This window comes from Choloepus didactylus, chromosome 1 (genome assembly GCF_015220235.1).
Source record: "Choloepus didactylus isolate mChoDid1 chromosome 1, mChoDid1.pri, whole genome shotgun sequence".
NCBI classification, from domain to species: Eukaryota; Metazoa; Chordata; class Mammalia; order Pilosa; family Megalonychidae; genus Choloepus; species Choloepus didactylus.
Genome location: NC_051307.1, coordinates 243,921,705 through 243,947,899, shown reverse-complemented (window position 1 = coordinate 243,947,899; position 26,195 = coordinate 243,921,705). Strand labels below are relative to the sequence as shown.

Below are 26,195 nucleotides of genomic sequence, written 5' to 3'. Positions count from 1 at the left end.
TTGCTGCAAAGGTCCCCCTGTTTGGAGTCTGAGCCCTCAGCCTCAGTGTCCCTCCTAGCATGGGCCCTGATTGCTCCACAGCTGAGGTGGGTCTGGGTTTGTATCCCACCCTCAGGGTGTGCCAGTGGCAGGAGGGGACACATTCTGTCTTTGACAATTTGGTGAAAGCTGTAAACCCTCTTCCCAGAAATACGTGCTTATACATATAAAATGTTAACCGTGATTTCAGGAAGAGTTTACAGACCTTGAAATCCTGTCTATGAACTAGGATTTTAAAATTCTAGGTTTAGGAAAAATGTGGCTTCTGAAAGGCATTCCCCTTTGGAGGTTGAACCCTGTGGGCTAGGCATAACAGAGTAAATTGCTTTCTTTCATTCACCTATATGTAATATGTATCTATTATGTGCAGTGAATTAATAGGATGAAATGAGTGGATCATTTATAACTTAGAGATTAGAACTTTAGTTAAATTGCTTCACAAACGAGGGAAAGGAGTTTGAATTGGGTGGTGAAGGTAAAAAAGAGGGCTGTCTTTGGAGAATGTCTGGGTGGGAAGCAACAAATCAGCAAGTCACGTTGGACACCTATGTTCCTTTCAGGGGTCCTGTTGTCCACTCTAGAGCTGTACCAGACCCCCCTGATACCCAGTCAAGTTGGCAACAAGAACCCTGAGGCCAGAGAAGGTGAAAAAACTTATTCCGGCATACACGAAACATCCATGATGGAAGACACACAAAATTATACTTTACTGTCCCCTTATTGTAGAAATGGGGAAAATGAGACCCTATTTTGTGACTTACTCAAGGTCACGAAAGTGATTTGGTGGCAGAGCCAGGCTGAGGTTAGGGGCTTCCTTGCTTCCGTTTAGGGCCTTCTCTTGGGTACTGTTTTTAAGCCTTTAAGGATTGTTTCCTCTAGCAGAGAGCAGGATGGGGTAATGGATGGGGACCTCATTTTTTTTTTTAAATTAAATTCAGTTTTATTGAAATATATTCACATACCATACAATCATCCATGGTGTACAGTCAGCTGTTCACAGTACCATCATATAGTTATACATTTATCACCCCAATCTATTTTTGAACATTTTCCTTATATCAGAAAGAAACAGAATAAGAATAAAAAATAAAAGTAAAAAAGAACACCCAAATCATTCCCCCAATCTCACCCTATTTTTCATTTAGTTTTTGTCCCCATTTTTCTACTCATCCATCCATACACTGGATAAAGGGAGTGTGATCCACAGGGTTTTCACAAACACACTGTCACCCCTTGTAATTTGCATTGTTATATAGTCGTCTTCAGGAGTCCAGACTCCTGGGTTGGAGTTTGATAGTTTCAGGTATTTACTTCTGGCTATTCCAATACATTAAAACCTAAGAGGTGTTATCTGTATAGTTCATAAGAATGTCCACCAGAGTGACCTCTCGACTCCATTTGAAATCTCTCAGCCACTGAAACTTTATTTCATTTCATTTTGCATCCCCCTTTTGGTGAAGAAGATATTCTCATTCCCACAATGCCAGGTCCAGATTCATCCCCGGGAGTCATATCCTGCGTTGCCAGGGAGATTTAGACGCGTGGGAATCAGGTCGGATAGGGACCTCATTTTAACAACAAAATTATTGGGCCACTCAGGATCCCCTGTATTAGGAGGAGAGGGTGGGTCTCTGAACTGTCTCAGCTATCTTTCCTAGAGGCTAAGCCGCCAAACCAGGCTTGCCCAGGAACAGTCTCTCGCTTCATTTGGCCTCCTCTTGACTGAACTGAGAATTCAGAATTTAAGCTCCCTGTCAAAGAAGCCCTATTGTTTCCCTGACTGTAAATGAATCCATTCATCACACTCTGCTCAGCCCAGCTTCCAATGTGTCCCATGATATTAAACACAGCGAGCTCCTTTGAGAGCAGCTGCTACTTGCTATGGGTTGTAGGATCCCTCCACCCGCCTTTCTGACTACACTGCATTTAATAGGATTATCTCCCTGAGCTCTTCATGAAGCTGTGTCTATGAGTTAAGTTTCTATCAGCAGGGCCAGACAGGGAGTAGGCTAGTATATGTTCTGGGCTTAGCATCCCAGCCTGCTGGAATCTTTGTTCTCTCACTTGTCCCCAAACCCCGAGGCCCTCTCTGGATGGGACAACCGCATGCTTGGCTCACATCTTGCAAATGAATGCATTTTCTATTTGGGAGACATGAAAGACTTGCATTCTAGGCCCAGTTCTTCTTAGTGACCCTGCACAAGTCAGCTAATGTCTCTGTGCCTCACTTTCCTCAGTTATAAGATGAGGATATTGGACACAGTGATTTTGGAGGAGAAATTTGTGTTAATGTATTCAAATGGCCAAACACATATTCACTTTCCTCACGTCATAGATCCCACATAACCCGGTGTTCAATATTGATTCTGTTTGCACAGAGATTGCTGGGCAAAACTCTCATGTCAAAACAATGCATCTGCGCTTGGGGTGCCAAATAACCCCAATCCATGAGACAGTTTGCACTTGTCAGCTTCAGACCCAAGAACCATCCCAGTATTCATTTCATTTGGGTTGTCACTGCCTCCCTTGATCTTTTCCAACTGCTGATTCTCCTATCAAAACCTTCTCTCCAAGTCTTCTTTTGTACTAAGACACAAATTCCTCACATTGAACAAACATTACTCACTACTTGCCTGTCCCTTTCCCTTAGGGATTCACTCAGCACTCAGAACCACTCTGGGAGGTAAACATCATTAATTTTCAATTGTGGTAAAATATGCATAACATTTTAACCATTTAGTGTATTCACAATGTTGTGTAACCATCACCACTGCCTAGTTTCAGAGCTTTTTTGTCACCCGTAAAGGAAACCCTGTATTCATACAGCAATCACTCCTCATTCCCTTCTTCCCCTAGCTGCTGGCAGCCACTTTTCAACTTTCTGTCTCTATGGATTTGCCCTTTCTGGACATTTCATATAAATGGCATCTTATGTGGCCTTTTGTGTCTGTATTCTTTCACTTAGCATAACGTTTTCAAGGTTCATCCATGTTGTAGCATGTAGCTGCATAATATTCTATTGTACTGATATGCCCCATTTTGTATATCCATCAGTTGACAGACCTCTGGGGTGTTCCACCTTTTGGCTATTGTGAATAGTGCAGCTATAAACATTCTTGAACAGGTTTTTGTTTAACCGTGTGTTTTCAATTTTCTTAGATATATATGTAGGGAGGAATTGCTGGGTCATATGATAATTCTGTTTAACATATTGAGAACCTGCCATTTTACAGTCCCACCAACACTGTAGGAGGGTTCACTCAACTTCTGTACATCCTCACAATATTTATTTTCTGATATTTTAATTATAGCCATCCTAGGGATGTGAAGTGATATGTCATGGTATCTCATTGTGGTTTTGGTTTGCATTTCCCTAAAGACTAATAATATTGAGCATCTTTTCATGTGCTTCTTGGTTCATGTGCTTCCTTGGAGAAATGTCTATGAAAGTCCTTTGCCCATTTTTTAATTGGGTTATCTTCCTTTTTATTATTGGGTTGTCTTCCTGTTTATTATTGGGTTGTTAGAGTTCTTTATATATTCTGAATACTATACCTTTATCAGATATATGATTTGTAGATTATTTTCCATTCTATGGGTTGTCTTTTCACTCTCTCACTAGTGAGCTTTGAGGTACAACTGATTTTAGTTTTGATTAAGTCAATTTTATCAATTTTTTGGTTTTCTTGCCTTTGCTTTTGGAGTCATATCTAAGAACTATCACTAAACTCAAAGTCATGAAAATTTACCTCTATATCTTCTTCTAAAAGTTATAGATTTTTTGCCTTTTGACCCATTTTGAGTTAATTTTTATATATGGTATGAGGTAAGGGTTCAAGTTAATTCTTCTGCATTGGGATATCCAACTGTCCCAGCACCATTTGTTGAAAAGACTATTCTTTACCCATTGAATGGTCTTGGTACCCTTTTTGAAAATAAATTGAACATATGTGTATGGGCTTACTTCTGAACTCTCACTTCTACTCCATTGATCAGTATGTCTATCCTTATGCCAGTACCTCACCATTTTGATTACTGTAGCTTTGTAGTAAGTTTTGAAAATGGGAAGTGTATGTTTTATTTTATTTTTCTTTTTCAAGATTGTTATATCCATTTGGAGCCCCTTGCAATCTCATATGAATTTCAGCTTTTCCAGTTTTACAAAAAAAAGGCCATTGGGATTTTGACAGGAATTGTGTTGAATCTGTAGATCACTTTGGGGAATATTCCATTGCAACAACGTAAGTCTTCAATCCATGAACACAGATGGCTTTCCATGTATTTAGTTCTGTAATTTCTTTCAGCAGTGTTTTATAGTTTTCAGTGTACAAGTCTTGCATCTCCATGATTAAATTTATTCTTAAGTATTTTATTCTTTTTGATGCTACTGTAAGTAGAATTGTTTTTTTTTAAATTTCCTTTTCAAATTGTTCATTGCTGATGGTTGTGTTTGTATTGTGTGTTGAATTTGTATCCTGCAACTTTGCTGAATTCATTTATTAGCTCTAAAATTGTTTGTGTATAGAGACTTTAGGATTTTTTTTTTTTTGTACATAGGGTCGTGTCTTCTGTGAATAGAGATGGTTTTATTTCTTCCTTTCCAAGTTAGATATCTTTTATTTCTTTGCTTGCCTAATTGCTATGGCCAGAACTTCGAGTACAATGCTATATATATAAGTTTCTAAAGCAGTTTACTTGTCTTGTTACTGATTGTGCCAGTTTGTATATTTATGTTCCCCAGAAAAAGCCATATTCTTTAATGTATTCTTGTAGGGGCAGACATATTAGTGTTGATTAAGTTGGAATGTTGGATTAGGTTGTTTCCATAGAGATGTACCCCACCCAACTGTGGATGATGACTCTGATTGGATAATTTCCATGGAGGTGTGGCCCCGCCCATTCAGTTTGGGCCTTGATTAGTTCACTGGAGCTCTATGAAAGCTCAGACAGAAGGAGCTCATAGGTAGCTGGAGCTGAGATAGACATTTTGAAGACTGCCGTTGGAAGCTGATGCAGACATTTTGGAGAATGCCATTTTAAAACGCGATCTGGGAGCAAGCAGACACCAGCCATGTGCCTTCCCAGATAAGAGAGGTTTTCCAGATGCCATTGGCCATCCTCCAGTGAAGGTACCCAGTTGTTGATGCATTACCTTGGACACTTTATGGCCTTAAGACTGTAACTGTGTAACCAAATAAACCTACACTTTTATAAAAGCCAATCCATTTCTGATGTTTTGCATCCCGGCTACATTAGCAAACTAGAACACTGATCTTACAGGAAAAGCTTACAGCCCTAGTATGATGTTAGTTCTGGGTTTTTCATAAATGTTCTTTATCATGTTAAGGTACTTACCTTCTTTTCCTAGTTTGTTGAGTGTTTTTAATTATAAAACGGTGTTAGATTTTGTCAAATGCTTTTTTCCCATCAATTGAAATGATCATGTGTTTTTTCCTTCATTCTATTAATTAATCAAGTCAATTGATTGGTTTTCTTACATTGAACCACCCTTGCGTTTCTGGGATAAATACCACTTGGTCATAATATATAATCCTTTTTTTAAAAACTGTATTTTATTTTATTAGAGAAGTTGTAAGCTACAGAAAAATCCTGCAGAAAATATAATTTCCATATACCCCTCCCACTCAGATACACAATTTTTCCTATTATTAACACTTTGCATTAATGTGGTACCTTTGTTACAATTGATGAAACATTATTATAATAATACTATTAACTAAAGTCCATATTTTATATTAGGGTAAACTGTTTCTGTGTATAGTCCTATGGTTTTAAAAAATTTCATGCTAATAGTATATATACAACCTAAAAATTCCCCTCTTAGCCACAAACATTTTTCAGCAGAGTTAATCATATTCACAATGTTGTGCTACCATCACCACCATCCATTACAAAAACATTTCCATCACCTCAAACAGAAGCTCTGTTCTAATTAAGCAATAACGCCCCCACTCCCTACTTCCACCAAGGCCCTTGGTAAAACCTGTATTTTAGTTCTGACTTTATGAATTTGCTTCTTCTAATTATTTCATATCAGTGAGATCATACAAATTTGTCCTTTACTGCCTGGCTTATTTCACTCAGCATGATATCTTCAAGGTTCGTGTATATTGTCTCGTGTATCAGAATTTCATTCCTTTCTAAGACTGAATAATATTCCACTGTATGGATATAACATATTTTGTTTATTCATTCACAGGTTGATGGACTCTTGGGTTCCTTCCATCTTTTGTCAATTATGGATAATGCCACTATGAACTCAGTGTGCAAGTATCTGATCGAGTCCCTGCTTTTAATTCTTTTTGGTATATACCTTGTAGTGGGATAGCAGGGTCATATGGTAAATTTATACTTAACTTCCTGAGGAGCTGTCAAACTGTTTTCCACAGTGGCTATACCATTTTACATTCCTACCAACAATGAAAAAATGTTCCTATTTCTCCACATCGTCTCCAACACTTGGTATTTTCTGTTGTTTTTTTTTAATAGTAGCCATTCTAGTGAGTATGAAATGGTATTGTACTATAGTTTGAATTGACATTTTCCTAAATGCTAATAATGTTGAACAACTTTTAAGTGCTTGTTTGTCATTTTTATATCTCCTTTGGAGAAATGTCTATTCAAATCTTTTGCCTATTTTTAAATCAGGGTTTTTAATGCAATTTTATTGAGATACATTTACATACCATACATACCATCTGAGGTATACAATCACCGGTTCAGGTTGTTTTTTATTGTTGTTGAGTTGTGTGATTTCTTAAGATATTTTGGAAATTAAACCTATCAGTTATTTGTTTCCCAAATATTTTTTTCCAATTCTTTTGGTCATCTTTCAACATTCATGAAGAAGTCCTTCAATGTGTAAAATTTCCTGATTTTGATGAAAGCTAATTTATCTATGTTTTTCTTTTGTTGCTTATGCCTTTGTTTAAAGTCTAAGAAACCATTGCCTAACATAAGGTCCTGAAGATGCTTCCCTATGTTTTCTTCTAGGAGTTTATAGTTTTGCTCTTTTTTTTTTTTTTTTTTTGGTTCTTATACTTAGGTCTTTGATCCATATTGAGTTAATTTTTTGTATGTGGTGTGAGATAGGGGTCTACCTTCATTCTTTTGCATATGGCTATCCAGTTTTCCCAGCACCATTTATTGAAGACAATATTCTTTTAACATTCAGTTGACTTGGCATCCTTGTGAAAAATCAATTAGGAGGTGGGGCAAGATAGCAGAGTGGTGAGGTGTAGGTTTTAGTTACTTTAGTGTCTACCTACTTTGTCAGTAGGTAGAAAGCCAGGAACTGCATGCGCTGGACACCGCAGAGCAATTTGACTTTGGACATACCTCAAACAACACTCACGAACACATGGAACAGCTGAAACCAGCGAAATCTGCAAGTTCTTTCAGTGAGGGGACTGTGCCCCTCCCTGCCAGGCTCAGTCCCATGGGAGGAGGGGCCGTCGGTGTGGGAACCAGGGGGCAGAACTGCAGTTGCAGCTCTGGTTGAAAACTCAGACTGCTGATCAAAACTCCAAACATAGATAGATTGAGACCAGACACCAGAGAATCTGGGAGCAGTCAGCCCGGCAGAGAGGAGGTAGGGCTAGCAAAAACAGCAAAAATATATATATATGTATAAACAGAGACTTTTTGGAGTTCTAGTGAACATAAAACTGAGAAGGGCATAGCTCAAACAGAATCAGGCGCATATTCAAATCCAGAGGGTGATGACCATTGTCTGAAGAGCCCATTTCTCTGCTTTCTTGATTGTTCTTTAATGCCTCCTCTGCAAGGAGGGCCCTTCTTTTTCTTGTGTTTTTTTTTATCTTTTTCTCTTTTTCTAAAACAATTACTTTAAGAAGCCCATTACAGAAAGCCTCAAAGACTTGCAATTTGGGCCCAGGCAAGAGCAGAGCTAAGATAGCTCTGAGAGACAAAGCAATAAGTCTAGTGGCTGAGAAAATTCATTATAAACACCATAACTTCCCAAGAAAAGGGGGGCATCTCCTTACAGCCATCTTCCCAGTAGGCTGGGAACACTCCTGCCCTGCGCCAGTGCCACAGCCCAGAGCTGCTCCAAACAACCCACTGTGATGGGAAATGTTTCCAACAATATGCACACATGCCACACTATCTGGTCTGGACAATAGCCTTTCGCCCATCCGCAGCTAATTGTCCCAGAGCTGGGAAGGCAGAGCTGTGTGTAAAGTGGGAAATTAACACGCCCCATTCAGCCATCTTTTCAGCAGGCTGGGAATGCCCTACATGGACCTGCAGCCAAGAACTTCCCTTGGGGGGTGGCACTCACCTGTGACCTAGCAGAGTCTTCCCTCAGCAGAGGCCCTAGTAGGACACGCCTTGGAAGAGGAACCCACTCACAAGTCCTAGGGACTGTATGCCAATACCAAGGACTTGTGGGGCAGCGGCAGAGACAAATGTGCAAGACTGAACTGAAGGATTAGACTATTGCAAAAGCTTTAAATATCCAAGAACACCTGAGAGGTTTGATTATTAAAGCCGCTCTCCTTCCGTAACCACTCAGACACACTCCTCACATTCAGGGTGGGCAGCACCAACTATACATGCAAACTTGGTGCACCAATTGGACTCCCACAAGACTCACACCCCCACTCACCACAAAGACAAAGTTGGGGAGAACTGGCTTGAGGGGAATAGGTAGCTCACGGATGCCACCTGCTGGTTAGTTAAAGTGCACTACACAAAGCTGTAGATCTGACAAATTAGAGATAAGTGTTTGAATCAGTCTACATATCTTAAAAGAATGCTATCAAGTTAAACAAGTGCCAAGAAGCCAAAAAACAACAGAAAATTTCAAAGCATATGAAAAAACCAGACAATTTGGATAACCACAAACCCAAACAACCAAATCAAAAGATCAGAGGAGACACAGTACTTGGAGGAATTATGCAAAGAACTAAAGACAACAAGAGTATGGCACAGAATATAAAGAACATGAAAAAGACCCTAGAAGAGCATAAAGAAGAAATTGCAAGAGTAAATAAAAAAATAGATGATCTTATGAAAATAAAAAAAACTGTTGACCAAATTAAAAGGGTTCTGGATACTCACAGTACAAGACTAGAGGAAGCTGAACAGCGGAATCAGTGACCTCGAGGATGACAGAATGGAAAAATGGAAGAACAAAGAAAGAATGGGGAAAAAAATCGAAATGGACCTCAGGGATATCATAGATAATATAAAACATCTAAATATAAGAGTCATAGGTGTTCCAGAAGGGGAAGAGAAGGGTAAAGGTCTAGGAAGAGTATTCAAAGAAATTGTTGGGGAAAACTTCCCAAATCTTCTAAACACCATAAATACACAAATCATAAATGCCCAGCGAACTCCAAATAGAATAAATCCAGATAAACCCACTCTGAGACATATTCTGATTGGACTGTCAAATACTGAAGAGGAGGAGCAAGTTCTGAAAGCAGCAAGAGAAAAGCAATTCACCACTTACAAACAAAACAGCTGAAGACTAAGTAATGACTACTCAGCGGCCACCATGGAGGCAAGAAAGCAGTGGCATGACATATTTAAAATTCTCAGAGAGAAAAATTGCCAACAAAGAATTTTTTATCCAGAAAAGTGCTCCTTCAAATTTGAGGGAGAGCTTAAATTTTTCACAGGCAAACAAATGCTGAGAGAATTTGCTAACAAGAGACCTGCCCTACTGGAGATACTAAAGGGAGCCCTACTGACAGAGAAGCAAAGAAAGGAGAGAGAGAGAGATGGAGAATGGTTTAGTACTAGAGAGATTCACTATGGGTACATTAAAGGACATTAAGAGAGAGAGGGAAAAGATATATCTGACAAACACAAACCAAAGGATTGCATGGCTGATTCAAGAAATGCCTTCACAGTAATAACATTGAATGTAAATGGATTAAACTCCCCAATTAAAAGATGTAGATTGACAGAATGGATCAAAAAATATGAACCATCAATATGTTGCATATAAGAGACTCATCTTAGACACAGAGACATAAAGAAATTAAGAGTGAAAAAATGGAAAAAAATATTTCATGCAAGCTACAGCCAAAAGAAAGCAGAAGTAGCAATACTAATCTCAGATAAAATACATGTTAAATACAAGGATGTTTTGAGAGACAAAGAAGGCCACATACTACTAAAAGGGGCAATTCAACAAGAAGAAATAATAATCATAAATGTTTATTCACCCAATCAAGGTGCCACAAAATACATGAGAGAAACACTGGCACAACTAAAGGAAGCAATTGATGTTTCCACAATAATTGTGGGAGACTTCAACATGTCACTCTCTCCTATAGATAGATCAACCAGACAGAAGCCCAATAAGGAAATTGAAAACCTAAACAATCTGATAAATGAATTGGATTTCACAGACATATATAGAACATACATCCCAAATCACCAGGATACACATTCTTCTCTAGTGCTCATGGAACTTTCTCCAGAATAGATCATATGCTGGGACATAAAACAAGCTTCAATAAATTTTTAAAAAAATTGAAATTATTCAAAGCACATTCTCTGACCACAATGGAATACAATTAGAAGTCAATAACCATCAGAGACTTAGGAAATTCGCAAATACCTGGAGGTTAAACAACATGCTCCTAAATAATCAGTGGGTTAAAGAACAAATAGCAAGAGAAATTGTTAAATATATAGAGATGAGTGAAAATGAGAACACAACGTATCAAAACTTATGAGATGCAGCAAAAGCGGTACTGAGGGGTAAATTTATAGCACTGAATGCATGCATCAAAAAGGAAGAAAGAGCTAAACTCAAACAACTAATGGAGCAACTGAAGAAGCTAGAAAATGAACAGCAAACCAGTCCTAAACCAAGTAGAAGAAAAGAAATAACAAGGATTAAAGCAGAAATAAATGACACAGAGAACCAAACAACAAGAATAATTAACACCAAAGTTGGTCCTTTGAGAAGATAAACAAGATTGACAAGCCCCTAGCTAGACTGACAAAATCAAAAAAGAGAGAAGACCTATATAAACAAAATAATGAATGAGAAAGGTGACATTACTGCAGATCCTGAAGAAATTTTAAAAATTATAAGAGGATACTATGAACAACTCTATGCCAACAAACTGGATAATGTAGAGGAAATGGATGATTTCCTGGAAACATATGAACAACCTAGACTGACCAGAGAAGAAACAGAAGACCTCAACCAACCAATCACAAGCAGAGATCTCATCAGTCATCAAAAAGTTTCCCACAAATAAATGCCCAGGGCCAGATGGCTTCACAGGTGAATTCTACCAAACTTTCCAAAAAGAACTGACACCAGTCTTACTTAAAGTCTTTCAAAACTTTGAAGAAAATGGAACACTACCTAACACATTTTAGGAAGCTAACATCAGTCTAATACCAAAACCGGCAAAGATGCTACAAAAAAGGAAAACTACAGACCAATCTCCCTAATTAATATAGATGCAAAAATTCTCAACAAAATATTTGCAAATCAAATCCAAAGGCACATTTAAAAAATCATACACCATGACCAAGTGGGGTTCATTCCAGGCATGCAAAGATGGTTCAACATAAGAAAATCAATCAATGTATTACAACACATTAACAAATCAAAAGGGAAAAATCAAATGATCATCTCAATAGATGCTGAAAAAGCATTTGACAAAATCCAACATCCCCTTTTGATAAAAAACACTTCAAAATGTAGGAATTGAAGGAAACTTCCTCAATATGATAAAGAGCATATATGAAAAACCAACAGCTAGCATAGTACTCAGTGGCAAGAGACTGAAAGCCTTCCCTCTAAGATCAGGAACGAGACAAGGATGCCCACTGTCACCACTGTTATTCAACATTGTGCTAGAAGTGCTAGCCAGGGCAATCCAGCAAGACAAAGAAATAAAAGGCATCCAAATTGGAAAGGAAGAAGTAAAACTGTCATTATTTGCAGCTGATAAGATCTTATATCTGGAAAACCCTGAGAAATTGATGATACAGCTACTAGAGCTAATAAATTTAGCAAAATAGTGGGATACAAGATTAATGCACATAAGTCAGTAATGTTTCTATATGCTAGAAATGAACAAACTGAAGAGACACTCAAGAAAAAGATACCATTTTCAATAGCAACTAAAAAAATCAAGCACCTAGGAATAAACTTAACCAAAGATGTAAAAGAACTATGCAAAGAAAACTACGTAACCCTACTAAGAGAAATAGAAGGGGGCCTTAAAAGATGGAAAAATATTGCATGTTTATTGATAGGAAGGCTAAATGTCATTAAGATGTTAATTCTAATTAAGATGTTAATTGCATCTACAGATTCAGTGCAATCCCAATCAAAATTCCAACAACCTACTTTGCAGACTTGGAAAAGCTAGTTATCAAATTTATTTGGATAGAGAAGATGCCTTGAATTGCTAAAAACACTCTAAAACAGAAAAACAAAGTGGGAGGACTTACATACCCTGACTTTGAAGCTTATTATAAAGCCACAGTTGTCAAAACAGCATGGTACTGGCACAAAGATAGACATATTGATCAATGGAATCGAATTGAGAATTTGGAGATAGACACCCAGATCTACGGCCAACTGACCTTTGATAAGGCCCCCAAAGCCACTGAACTGGGACATAACAGTCTTTTCAGCAAATGGGGCTGGGAGAGTTGGATATCCATATCCAAAAGAATGAAAGAGGACCCCTATCTCACACCCTACACAAAAATTAACTCAAAGTGGATCAAAGATCTCAATATAAAAGACAGTACCATGAAACTCCTAGAAGATAATGTAGGGAAACATCTTCAAGACCTTGTATTAGGTGGCCACTTCCTAGACTTTACACCCAAAGCACAAGCAACAAAAGAAAAAATAGATAAATGGGAACTCCTCAAGCTTAGAAGTTACTGTACCTCAAAGAACTTTGTCAAAAAGGTGTAGAGGCAGCCAACTCAATGGGAAAAAAATTTTGGAAACCATGTATCTGACAAAAGACTGACATCTTGTATATATTAAGAAATCCTACAACTCAATGACAGTAGTACAGGCAGCCCAATTATAAAATGGGCAAAAGATATGAAAAGACAGTTCTCTGAAGAGGAAATACAAATGACCAAGAAACACATGAAAAAATGTTCAGCTTCACTAGCTATTAGAGAGATGCAAATTAAGACCACAACGAGATACCATCTAACACCAATTAGAATGGCTGCCATTAAACAAACAGGAAACTACAAATGCTGGAGGGGATGTGGAGAAATTGGCACTCTTATTCATTGTTGGTGGGACTGTATAATGGTTCAGCTACTCTGGAAATCAGTCTGGCACTTCCTTAGAAAACTAGATATAGAGTTACCCTTCAATCCAGCAATTGCGCTTCTCGGTATACACCCAGAAGATCTGAAACAGTGACGCAAACAGATATCTGCACGCCAATGTTCATAGCAGCATTATTCACAATTGCCAAGAGATGGAAACAACCCAAATGTCCTTCAATAGATGAGTGGATAAATAAATGTGTATACACACAATGGAATACTACGCGGCAATAAGAAGGAACAATGTCGTGAAACATGACAGCATGGATAAACCTTGAAGACATAATGCTGAACAAAATAAGCCAGGCACAAAAAGAGAAGTATTATATGCTACCACTAATGTGAACATTGAAAAATGTAAGATAAATGGTTTATAATGTAGAATGTAGGGGAACTAACGAAAGAGAGCAATTAATGAAGGGGGAATGGTAACCCAATAAGAAAAGATAAGCTATTGTGGGTAAATTTAATGTTCTGGGTTTACCCAGGAATGACTATGGTTTGTTAATTTCTGGTGGGTATGGTAGGAACAAGTTCATAGAAATGTTGCTATATTTGGTTATTTTCTTGTGGTAGAGTAGTAACATGTTGGAAGTGAAGTAGTTATTTTAGGTTAGTTGTCTTTTTCTTAAGCCCTTGTTATGGTTTGTTTGAAATGTTTTTTTTTTTAATTTATTGTATTTTTAAAAAATTTTTTTGATATAGTTAATTTTTAAAAAAGAGTTAATTTTAAAAAAATGAAAAAATATGCAGAGCCCCCTGGGGAGCTGGTGGAGAATCAGCGGTGTTGGGCTTCCCCACCTGGATGGTTCCTGATGTGCTCACAGACATAGGGGACTGGTGGTTTGATGGGCTGAGCCCTCTACCACAGGACTTGCCCTTGGGAAGACTGTTGCTGCAAAGGAGAGGCTAGGCCTCCCTATAATGCTGCCTAAGAGCCGCCTCCCAAATACCTCTTTGTTGCTCAGATGTGGCCCTCTCTCTCTAGCTAAGCCAACTTGGCAGGTGAAATCACTGCCCTCCCCGCTACGTGGGATCAGACACCCAGGGGAGTGAATCTCCCTGGCAATGTGGAATATGCTCCTGGAGAGGAATCTAGACCCGGCATCATGGGATGGATAACATCTTGACCAAAAAGGGGGATGTGAAAGGAAACGAAATAAGCTTCAGTGGCTGAGAGATTCCAAAAGGAGCCGAGAGGTCACTCTGGTGGGCACTCTTACGCACAATATCGACAACACTTTTTAGGTTCTAATGAATTGGAATACCTAGCAGTAAATACCTGAAACTATCAAACTACAACCCAGAACCCATGAATCTTGAAGGCAATTGTATAAAAATGTAGCTTATGAGGAGTGACAATGTGATTGGGAAAGCCATATGGCCCACATTCCCCTTTGTCTAGTATATGGATGGGTGAGTAGAAAAATGGGGGCAAAAAACAAAAAACAAGGCACCCAGTGTTCTTTTTTACTTTAATTGGTCTTTCTCACTTTAATTTTTATTCTGATTACTTTTGTGTATGTGGTAATGAAAATGTTCAAAAAATTAATTTTGGTGATGAACGCACAACTATATAAAGGTACTGTGAACAATTGAATGTATGCTTTGTAAGACTGCATGGTATGTGACTATATCTCCATAAAACTGAATTAAAAAAATCAGTTGGCCATAGATGTGAAGGTTGATTTCTGAACTTTTATTTCTATTCCATTGGTCTGTATGTCTGTACTTGTGCCAGTCCTAAGCCGTTTTTTTAAATTCAGTTTTATTGAGATACATTCACATAACCTGCAATCATCCACACTGTACAATCAATTGTAACAGTACCATCATATAGTTATGCATTCATCCCCACAGTCAATTTTTGAACATTTTCATTAATCCAAAAAAAATAAAAATAAGAATAAAAATACAAATAAAGAACAACACCCAAAACATCCCACCCCCATCCCCCTATTAGTCATTTAATTTTTGTTCCTATTTTTCTGTTCATCTGTCCATACACTGGCTAAAGGAGTGTGAGTCACAAGGTTTTCATGATCACACAGTCACATTGTGTAAGCTACATAGTTATACAGTCATCTTCAAGAATCAAGGCTGCTCGGTTGCAGTTCAACAGTTTCAGGCATTTCCTTCTAGCTATGCTAATACACTAAAAACTAAAAAGGGATACCTATATAATGCATAAGAATAACCTCCAGAATGACCTCTCAACTCCATTTGAAATCTCTCAGCCACTGAAACTTTATTTTGCTTAATTTTTCTTCCCCCTTTTAGTCAAGGAGATTTTCTCAATCTCATGATGCCAGGTCCAGGCTCATCCCCAGGAGTCATGTCCCATGTTGGCAGGGAGATTTACACCCCTGGGAGTCATGTCCCACATAGGGAGGAGGGCAGTGAGTTTACCTGCCGAGTGGACTTAGAGAGAGAGACCATCTCTGAGCAACAAAAGAGGTTCTCTGGGGGAGTCTCTTAGGCACAATTATAAGTAGGCTTAGCTTCTCCTTTGCAGTAACAAGTGTCATAAGGTCAAGCCCCAAGATCGAGGGCTCAGCCTTCTAAATTGGTAGTCCCCAGTGCCAAGCTATTTTGATTTCTGTAGCTTTGTAATAAGTTTTAAAACTGGGAACTATGAGTCCTACCACTTTGTTCTTCTTTTTCAAGATAGTTTTGGCTTTTGGAGGCCCCTTACACTTCCATATGAATTTCTTGATGAGCTTTTCCATTTCCACATAGAAGGCTACTGGAATTTTTATTGGGATTGTGTTGAATCTGTAAATTGCTTTGGGTAGAATTGACATCTTAATAGTATTGTCCTTCCATTCATTTGTATTTTTAAAAATTTCTTTTAGCAATAGTTTGTAGTTTTCTGTGTGCAAGTTGTTAACTCCTTGGTTAAATTTATTCCTAGATATTTCATTCTTTTAGTTGCTTTTGTAAATGGAATTGTTTTATTGATTTTCTCTTCATATTGCTCACTACTAGTGTATAAAAACACGCTGTTTTGAGGTGTTGATCTTGTACCCTGCCACTTTGCTGAATTCTTTTATTAGCTTTGTTGTGGATTTTTCAGGATTTTCTATGCATAGGATCATAGCATACGCAAATAGGGAATGTTTTACTTCTTCCTTTCCAATTTGCCTGCTTTTTATTTCGTCTCTTGCCTGATTGCTCTAGCTAGAATTTCCAGTGCAATGTTAAATACTATTGGTTACAGTAGGCATAGTGGATAAAGTGTCTTATTCCTGATCTTAGAGGGAAAGTTTTCAGTCTTTCACTATTGAGTATGATGTTAGCTACGGTTTTTCACATATGCCCTTTATTGCGTTGAAGAAGTTTTCTTCTTCTATTCCTAGTGTTCTGAATGTTTTTATCAAGAAAGGATGCTGGATTTTGTTGTGTCTTTTCTGCATTAACTGAGATGATCATGTTTTTTTTTTCCTTCCCCTATTAATGTGGTATATTACATTAATTGATTTTCTTGTGTTGAACCACCCTTGCAATCTGGGATAAATCCCACTTGATCATGGTGTTTAATTCTTTTAATGAGCTGTTGGATTTGGTTTGTTAGTATTTTGTTAAGAATTTTTATGTCTATATTCCTAAGGGATATTGGTCTGTAATTTTATTTTCTTGTGGTATCTTTATCTGGCTTTGGTATGAGGATGAAGTTGGCCTCACAGAATGCATTAGAAATTCTTCTCTTCAATATTTTTGGAAGAGTTTGAGCAGAATGGTATTAATTCTCCTTTGAATATTTGGTAAACTTCTTTAACTCTATCTGGCCCTGGGATTTTCTTTTGGGGGAGGCTTTTGATGACTGATTCAATCTCTTTACTTGTTATTGGTCAGTAGAGGTCTTCTATTTCTTCTTGAGTTACGGTAGATAGTTTATGTGTTTCTAGGAATTGTCCATTTCATCTCAGTTATCTAATTTGTTGGCATACAGTTGTTCATGCATCCTCATATAATCATTTTTGTTTCCATGGGTTTGGTAGTAATGTCCCCCTTACATATCTGATTTTAGTTATTTACATCCCCTCTCTTTTTGTTTTTGACAGTCTAGTTAAAGTTTGATGCTTTTATTGATCTTTTCAAAGAACCAACTTTTGGTTTTGTCCATTCTCTGTATTTTTTTAATTCTCTAAATCATTTTTCTCTGCTATCTTTATTATTTATTTCACTCCACTCACTTTGGCTTTAGTTTGCTCTTATTTTCTAGATCTTCCAGTTGTGAAGCTAGGTCTCTGATTTGAGATCTTTTTTTAAATAAGTATTTAGAGCTATAAATTTCCCTCTTAGCACTGCCTTTGCCACATCCTTAAGTTTAGGTATAATATGTATTCATTTTCATTCACCTCAAGATATTTCCCAATTTAACTTATGATTTCTTCTCTGATCCATTGGTTGTTTAAAAATGTGTTGTTCAATTTCCACATATTTGTGAATTTTCCAGTTCTCCCATTTCCATATATTTTGTGAATTCTCCAGTTCTCCCTCTTTTATTGATTTCTAGATTCATTCCATTGTGTTTGGGGAAGATACAGTGTATGATATCAAAAATTTTTAATTTATTGAGAGTTTTTGTGACCTAACATATGGTCTATCCTGGAGAATGATCCTTGTGCATTTTTCTCTGTGTATTCTGCTGTTGTTGGATAAAGTGTTCTGTATATGTCTTTAGGTTCTAGCTGCATAATAGTATCATTCAAGTCTTATATTTTGTTGTTGATCTTCTGTCTAAATGTTCTAACCATTATTGAAGGTGGTATATTGAGGTCTCCTACTATTAATATAGAACCATCCATTTCTCCCTCCAAGTCTGTTAATATTTGCTTCATATATTTTGAGTCTCTGCTCTTAGGTACATAAATATTTATAATTGTTATGTCTTCTTGTTTAATTGATCCCTTAATCAGTTTATTATGAACTTTGTCCCTCATAATAGTTTTTGGCTTAAAGCCTTGTTATCCAATATTAGTGCAGCTACCCAGCTATCTTTAGGTTACTATTTGCATGGTATATTTTTTCCCAGCCTTTCATTTTCAACCCACTTGTGTATTTGAATTTAAGGTAAGTCTCTTGTAAACAGCATATAGTTAGGTCATACTTTTTTCTCCATTCTGCCAGTCTCTGCCTTTTGACTGGAGAGTTTAATCCATTTACATTCAAAGTCACTACTGATAGTACAGGACTTCTGCCATTTTGCCATTTGGTCTTTTTAAGTATTATCCTACTTTGTCCTCATTCTTCCATTAATGCCTCCTTTCATATTTATGTGTTTATTTGTAGTGCACCATTTGAGTCCCTGAAGTGCATGGTCCTCTCCATCTTTTCTTAGCTTGGGTGATTCCTGGGATTGTGCTCACTCGTGGCCTTAGAAATTCCTCTGTTAACAGGAATTCTAGTGTCTCCTCTACTCTGTGCCAGTTTTGATGTATTATGTCCCCCAAAAAGCCATGTTCTTTAATGTGATCTTGTGAGGGCAGAGGTATTAGTGTTAATTAGGTGGGAATCCTTTGAGTGTTTCTATGGAGATGTGACCCACCCAACTGTGGGTAACAGCTTTGAATAGATTATTCCCATGGAGGGGTGGCCCTGCCCATTCAGCATAGGTCTTGATTTATTTATTGGAGTCCTATATAAGAGCTCAGACAAAAGGAGCTCACTGCTTCAGCTTAGAGAGACATTTTGGACAATGCCATTTTGAAACACAACCTAGGAGCAAGCACACACCAGCCACGTGCCTTCCTAGCTAACAGAGGTTTTCCAGACGCCATCGGTGTTATTCAGTGAAAGTACCCTACTGTTGATGCCTTTGTTTGGACATTTTCATGGCTACAAGACTGTAACTTTGTAACCAAATAAACCCCCTTTATAAAAGCCAATCATTTCTGGTATTTTGCATAACAGCAGCATTAGCAAACTGGCACAACTCCCTATGAAATTGTCTTTCCCCCACTCCTGGGTGCACTATTGTATTTCTTAAAGCAGGTGATCCTCTGATGTAGGCCTCTTTGACTTAATTTTTGTTAAGCTGCTTTAGCTGTCAACATACTGTTTCTCCCTGCAAGGCAAGTTCTTGGAGGGCATGTCAGAGATGAGTTTCCTGGTTCAGTCTTTGAGGCTGCCACCTAATAGACTGGCACCAACATACAGTTACCCCAGTATGTGCATAGGAGTTATTCTGTGTGTACTCCCAGTGTGTGCATAAGAGTTATACTGTTTCCTCTGGAACAGAGCCAGGGACTCACAATGGGAGTACAGGCTGGTTCCATACTGAACTGGGGGTGGGGGTGGGAGTTGGGAGAAGGGCCAGCAAGGGTGTAACCAGCTCCTCCTGCTGTTTTTAAAACTGCATTTTCTTGATTCATCACTTGGTCAGTTACTGGAAGCTTTAACTTTTCTAGAGTTTTGAGGAAGGTGTCTCTGCCAGTGTTTGGTAGTTGTTCAAAGATTCTGTGGGGGAATGGCACCTGGGAGCATCTTGCACTGCTGTTTTGGTGTTATTGATTTCTGTTTTCCTTCTGTTATGGATTTCTAATTTCATTCCATTTTGGCAGTGAAGATACTTTGTATGATTTCAGTGTTTTAAAATTTAACAAGACTTGTTTTGTGGCCTAACAGATGGTCTATACTGGAGAATGACCTGTGTGCTCTAGAGAAGATTGTGTTTTATGCTGTTTTTTTTGGATGGAGTGTCCTGAATATGTCCTTTTAGGTGTAGTTGGTTGTTAGGTTCAAGTCTTGTATTTTCTTTTTTATCATTTTTATAGTTCTATCCACTACTGAAAGTGCAGTATTGACATCTACAACTATTATTATTGAACTTTCTAATTTTCCTTTGAATTTTGTTTGGTTTGCATCATATGTGTCAGGACTCTTTTGTTAGGTGCATATATGTTTAAAATTTTTATATCTTCATAATGGATCAACCCTTTTATCAATATATAATGTCCTTCTTTGTGCCTTGTCACCATTTTTTTTCTTACATAAAGTCTATTTTTTCTGATATTAGTATAGCTACCACAGTTCTTTGTTTGTTACTATTTGCATGGGGTATCTTTTTCTGTCCCTTCACTTTTAACAAATTTGTGACTTTAGATCTTAACTGAATCTTTTGTAGACAGGTCATAGTTGGATTGTTTTTGATTATCCATTCTTCCAATCTCTGCCTTGTAATTGTAGAGTTTAATCCATTTATATTTAATTAATTACTGATAAGGAAGAACTTCTGTATTTTGCTATTTGTTTTTTATATGTCTCATAACTTTTTGTTCCTGTCTTCCTCCTTTACTGCCTTCTTTTGTGTTTAATGATTTTCTCCTAGTGTTCCGTTTTGACTCCCTTCTCATTTTATTTTTTAATGTCCTTTAGTTGCCTTCTTAGTGGTTATTCTGGGGATTAACCAATTAACATCTTAAATTTATAATAATTTCTTTTGAATTAATAATTACATGGTTTCAGTGATATAAAGAAACTTTGATCCTATACAGTTCCATTCCCACCTTTATGTTATTGTCACAATACACATCTTTATGCATTGAATTCCCATTATCATAGATTTATGATTATCATTTTATGTATTTTTTTAAATCACATAGGAAAAGAAAGAGGAATTACAGACTAAAATATGACAATACTGGGTTGTAAATATGGTTAATTTTATGAGTGTTCTTTCTTACTTCATATAGTTTCAAGTTACTATCTAATGTCCTTTCATTTTGACCTAAAGAACTACCTTTGGCATTTCTTATAGGACAGGTCTACTAGTGGCAAACTCTCTCCCTTCCTCATCTGGGAATGTCTTAATTTATGCTTCATTTTTGAAGGTAAATTTTTCCAGATATAAAATTCTTGATCCAGCACATTAAATATGCCATCCCACTGGCTTCTGGTCTCCATGGGTTCTGATGAAAAATCAGCTGTTAGTCTTATTGAGGATCTCATGTATGTGATGAGTTGCTTCTCTCTTGCTGTTTTAAAGATTCTCTCTTTGACTTTTGACAGTTTGATTATAATGTGTTGAGTGTGGATCTATTTAGTTTATCCTTAGAGTTTATTAAGTTTCTTGGATGTGTAGATTCATGTCTTTCATCAAATTTGGGATATTTTTAGCCAACATTTCTTCAAATATTCTCTTTCCCCTTTCTCTTTCTCTTCTCCCTCTAGGACTCCCATTATGCATGTGTTGTTGTTATGCTTGATGGTTTCCCATGGGTCTCTTAAGCTCTGTTTATTTTTTCATTCCTTTTTCTTTCTGATTTTCAGAATGGATAATCTCAATTACCCCATCTTCAAGTTTGCTGATTCTTTCTTCTGCCTTCTAAAATCTGCTGTTGAACCTCTGTAGTGAATTTTTCGTTTTTATTATTATACTTTCAACTCCAGAATTTCTATTTAGGGGTTTTGTGATGCTTAGGTTCATGTGTCAACTTGACCAGGTGATGCCCAGTTGTCTGGTCAAGCAAACACTGGTCTAACCATTACTGAAAGATGTTTCATGGCTGGTTAATAAACCAGAAAGCTAGTTTATTAAATCATCAGTCAGTTGATTGCATACGTGACTGATTACATCCACTATCAACTAAGGGAGTGTCTTCCGCAAAGAGAGAATACAATTAGTATGATTTAATCCAATCAGTTGAAGACTTTTAAAGGAGAGGAGAGACTTTCACTTCTTCAGCCAGCCAGCATCTCCTGGGGAGTTCATCGAAGACCTTCATCGGAGTTGCCAGCTCATGGGCTGTCCTACGGAATTTGAAGTCATGCATCCTGCCCTACAGAATTTGGACTCATGCACTTTTTTCAAAAAGTGATTTTGCAGCCCAGTAAAAATACATAGAAGTGAATGAAATCTGTATTCAGTTTAGTTTTCAAAACGGAGCAACATACTGCTTTCGCAGAGTTCCAAGTGACTGTTTTCGAAAAAGTGATTTTTCAGCCCTGAAAAATGCATAGAAGTGAAAGAAAGTTGTATCACAGTTTCATGAGCTGCTTTTATAAATCTTATATTTGCAGATATCTCCTGTTGATTCTGTTTCCCTAGAGAGCCCTAATACAGTTTTTTTTTTAATATAATTTCTTCCTATTTATTGATACTCTAGTTGTTGAGACACCATCTCCTGGCTTCCTTTAATTCTTTCTACATGGATTCCTTTAGTTCTTTGAGCAAATTTAAGACAATTGATTTAAATTCTTTTTGTAGTTCATCCAATATCTGGACTTACTATCAGAACAAGTTGTGAATGCAAGGAGCAAAAGTGTCAGCTTATATGAGAGGCAAAGAGGGGAGGGGTAGTGAAGAAAAGGCAGAAACCACTTCCAGTGGAGGGAGGGGTCAAGGAGGCTCTGTAGAGAAGTTGCCAGACTCTTCCATCATAGGGACAGTCAGTATTCATTGAGCATCAGATCTCTTCCAGGCATGTCCAATATTTGACCTCAGTGAGTTCTCACAAGGTATGTCCTGTTTTACAACTGAGGACATCTGAGGCTCAGAGAGGTGAAGCTGTTTACCCAAGCCACACAGTTCAGAGGTGGTTGGACCAGAATTGCAAACCAGGTCATATCTTGCTAATGTTTCCAGTATCACCCTCTGCAGATCCCTCCAGCTGAGGGTTTGCACTCTAGGAAGCTAAAGGAAGAGAAATTCTTATGAGGGGTGAGTGGCATTTTTCAGCAGGCAGGAAAGGATTTAGGTGGGTGGACTCCAGTGCCAACCACTGACATTTTTCTGTCTGGGGGACTACACGAGGCAATTCCTGCACACAGGACAACACTGTGGCCCTGTAAGTCAGAACTCAACCCTAATGCTTCTTGGGGCCTCCTTAGTAGGAAATGAGGGGTAAGAAGACATTGCCCCCCATCCTAGACTGGTCGTCAGGAGAGGCAGCCTGACAGTATTAGAAATCGCTGCCCTCAGAGTTCAGATCCTGGCTGTGCCACTTCCTTGTAGTGTGACAGTGGACAGGTCACATTTCTGTACCTTGGGTTCCTCATCTATAGGGTGACCACTCATCCTGGTTTGCCAGGGACATTCCCAGTTTTAGCACTGAAAGTCCTGCATCCCAGGAAACCCCTTAGACCCCGGGAAACCCTACTTTTCTGTGAGATGGGGATAACAGTATCAACTCCAGGGTTGTTGTAAGGAATAGAAAGAAGATACATGGAAGCACCCGGGGCATGGTCAGTTTCCATAATCATTTATTTTAATTGTTAACTTATGCAGAGTGCAGGGAGGGTCTTGAAGCGGGAGAATGATGCACCAAGTAGCTAACACTTTGACGCGTAGACTTGCTTTCCATGGGACACCTGAGAGCAGAACCTGGAGAGTTTTCTGTTAGTTGCACTTGACCATGTCTGTCAGCTATCCTTCCGGAAACATCGCCATGTGTCAGATCCCCACGTGCTGCAGAGGGAGAGCCATCACCTTCCTGTTTAACGACACGCCCAGCTTCTCCTTCCTGGCCCTGTTCAATGCTGAAGGCCAGGGCTGCGTTCACTACAACCTAAAGGCACGGTGAGTGGGGTGGGGGAGCCCTGCCGTACGGAAGAATCTTGGGGTGGCAGGGGTGTGTAACAGAGAAGGGCCCCAAGATAGCAATCTCTCTGCACACAGGATAACACTGTGTGTCTAGAGGTCGAGGACAGTGAGGCAGGGCTGAGGCAATGCCTGCAGGGAAGTGAGCACTTCGCGGCCAGGCCCTCGCTGGCTGGCTCTCTGTGTGGATGGCAACTCCCCAAGGCCTGCTCCATCCATAGCACCTAGCTTGATTCTGGGAACACACAATCAAGATCTTAATTGTCAGTTAGACTTATTTAATTTTTAAAATCTAATTTTTTAGTGACAGTGTAGGTTCACAGAAAAATCATGCAGAAAGTACAGAGTTCCCATATACCCTTCCCAAATGCAGTTTTCTCTATTATGAATATTTTGCCTTGGTATGTACATTTGTGTTAAATGATCAATCAATATTATTATATTTATGTTATCTAAAGTCCATAGTTTAAATTATGTTTCATGCTCTGTGTTGTATAGTTCTATAGATTTTTTTTTTAATTTGTTTTGTGGTAACATATGCAACATTAAATTTCCCATTTTAACCGCTTTCGAGTATACATTTCAGTGGTATACCGCTTTCGAGTATACACTTCAATGGTAGCACAGCATTTTGAATATAGATTCAAAATGCTGTGCTACCATCACCACCATCCATTACCAAAACTTTTCCATCCCCCTAAACAGAAACTCTTACCAATTAAGCAATAACTCTCCATTCCCCCCACCCCAACCCCTGTCCCCGGTACCCTGTATTCTAATTTATAGAAAAATTCTTTATTTGTTTTATAGCAGGAATGGGTGAAGGAGAGGCTATGGAGACCATTCGGTTTGAGTCTTTTCAAGAGAAGCACATATTTGACTTCATCAACAGATTTTGGTTGATTTTATCTGGCCTTTCATAAGGAACTGTTCTTAGAAGGAATGGATATAGATATTCCAGTTATAGATATCCCAGTTTCCATGTTGGAGCCCTGAGATCTTATATGCTCAGGATCCTGGGAAACAAGGCACAAATTCCATTTCTTCCTCTCTTGGGTTTGGCCTAATAGCCCCATCATCTCTCTCAGACCTGCCCTTCCCTATAGATTTCCCTGGTAGTGTCAACAGGTATTAAGGCGCCTTGGACCATATCATGCTGGGAAAGCAAGGGCTCTGAGGTTCCTCCAGCCTGGGACAGAGTCCCAGAGCCCTCCTGTAGTGGTGAGGCTGTCTTCAGGGATCTGGCTACAACCACTTACTTCTGCATCTCTCTTAGCTGCCCATACGTCTTGGTCTTGGATGAAGAAGGTGGGATCACCAATGACCAAAAGGGCTACGTGGTCCACAAGTGGAGCTGGACTTCTAAGACAGAGACTTTGCTCTCCCTGGAGTACAAGGTAGGGGGGTGGGCAGTACACACAGGATGCTGGGGTGTGGGCACAGGGGGGCTCCCGCCCTCAAGGAGCTCAGTCTCCTTCAGAGGTTCCCAGCTGGGTGGGTGGTGGTCCAAGGCTTGCTGAAGTGATATTTTCACCAGCAACTGTTAACTGCTATACAGATGTTTATTGGTAATATCCCTCCTATTATTATTATTTTTATTATTATTATATTATTGTGGATATTATTACATTTTCATACCTGAAGTGTCCTTTATTATATGCACAGTAGTTGATAGCTTTAAAAACAAATTTTTTTTAAATGTCTACAGATGGCAAAAATAAAAGTTAGCAATTCTGATTTAGCATCCCCAGGTTTTCTTTTTCTGTTTACTATCTGTGAAATAAAAAAATCTTGGTGTCAAGGTGACTGATAGACACAAATCCCCCTTTATTAATTCATTTGGTTCTTCAATCATTCATCAAAGATATATTAAGTAAAACCTAATGTTGAACTGTTATTAAATAGCTTAAATTTAATTTATTCCTGTTGTGTGCTTGTCACTTTACCTAAGGCATAGTGATGTTTTGGGCTAGATAATTCTCTGCTGTGTGGGCCTGAAGAATGTTTTGCAGCCTCCCTGGCCTCTAACTACCAGATGTCAGTAGCATCCACTCAGTTATGACAACCAAAAATATCCCCAGACATTGCCAAATGTCAAAGTCTCCACTGGTTGAGAACAACCAATCTCAGGGATAGAAAGATAAAGAAGACTCCCTCAAGGAACTCAAGAACACAGGGTAGACAAGGATAAGAATAGTGAGAGAGGGACAAACTATAAGGTTGGGATTCAGAGAAAGATCACAGAACATAGAATCCATTCAAGGTGGCCTGAGACTGA

At 38.3% G+C, this 26,195-nt stretch overlaps 1 protein-coding gene across 1 annotated transcript in view; it reads left to right on the top strand.

Annotated features, from left to right (window-relative positions):
• Positions 1 to 26,195, top strand: part of C1H3orf20 (chromosome 1 C3orf20 homolog) — a 167,367-nt gene that overhangs the window by 31,064 nt on the left and 110,108 nt on the right. Inside the window, exons 6-7 of the mRNA XM_037826889.1 lie at positions 23,744 to 23,896; positions 25,194 to 25,314. Coding sequence (XP_037682817.1) covers positions 23,744 to 23,896; positions 25,194 to 25,314 — 274 coding nt within the window. The remainder of the gene's footprint in view (positions 1 to 23,743; positions 23,897 to 25,193; positions 25,315 to 26,195) is intronic.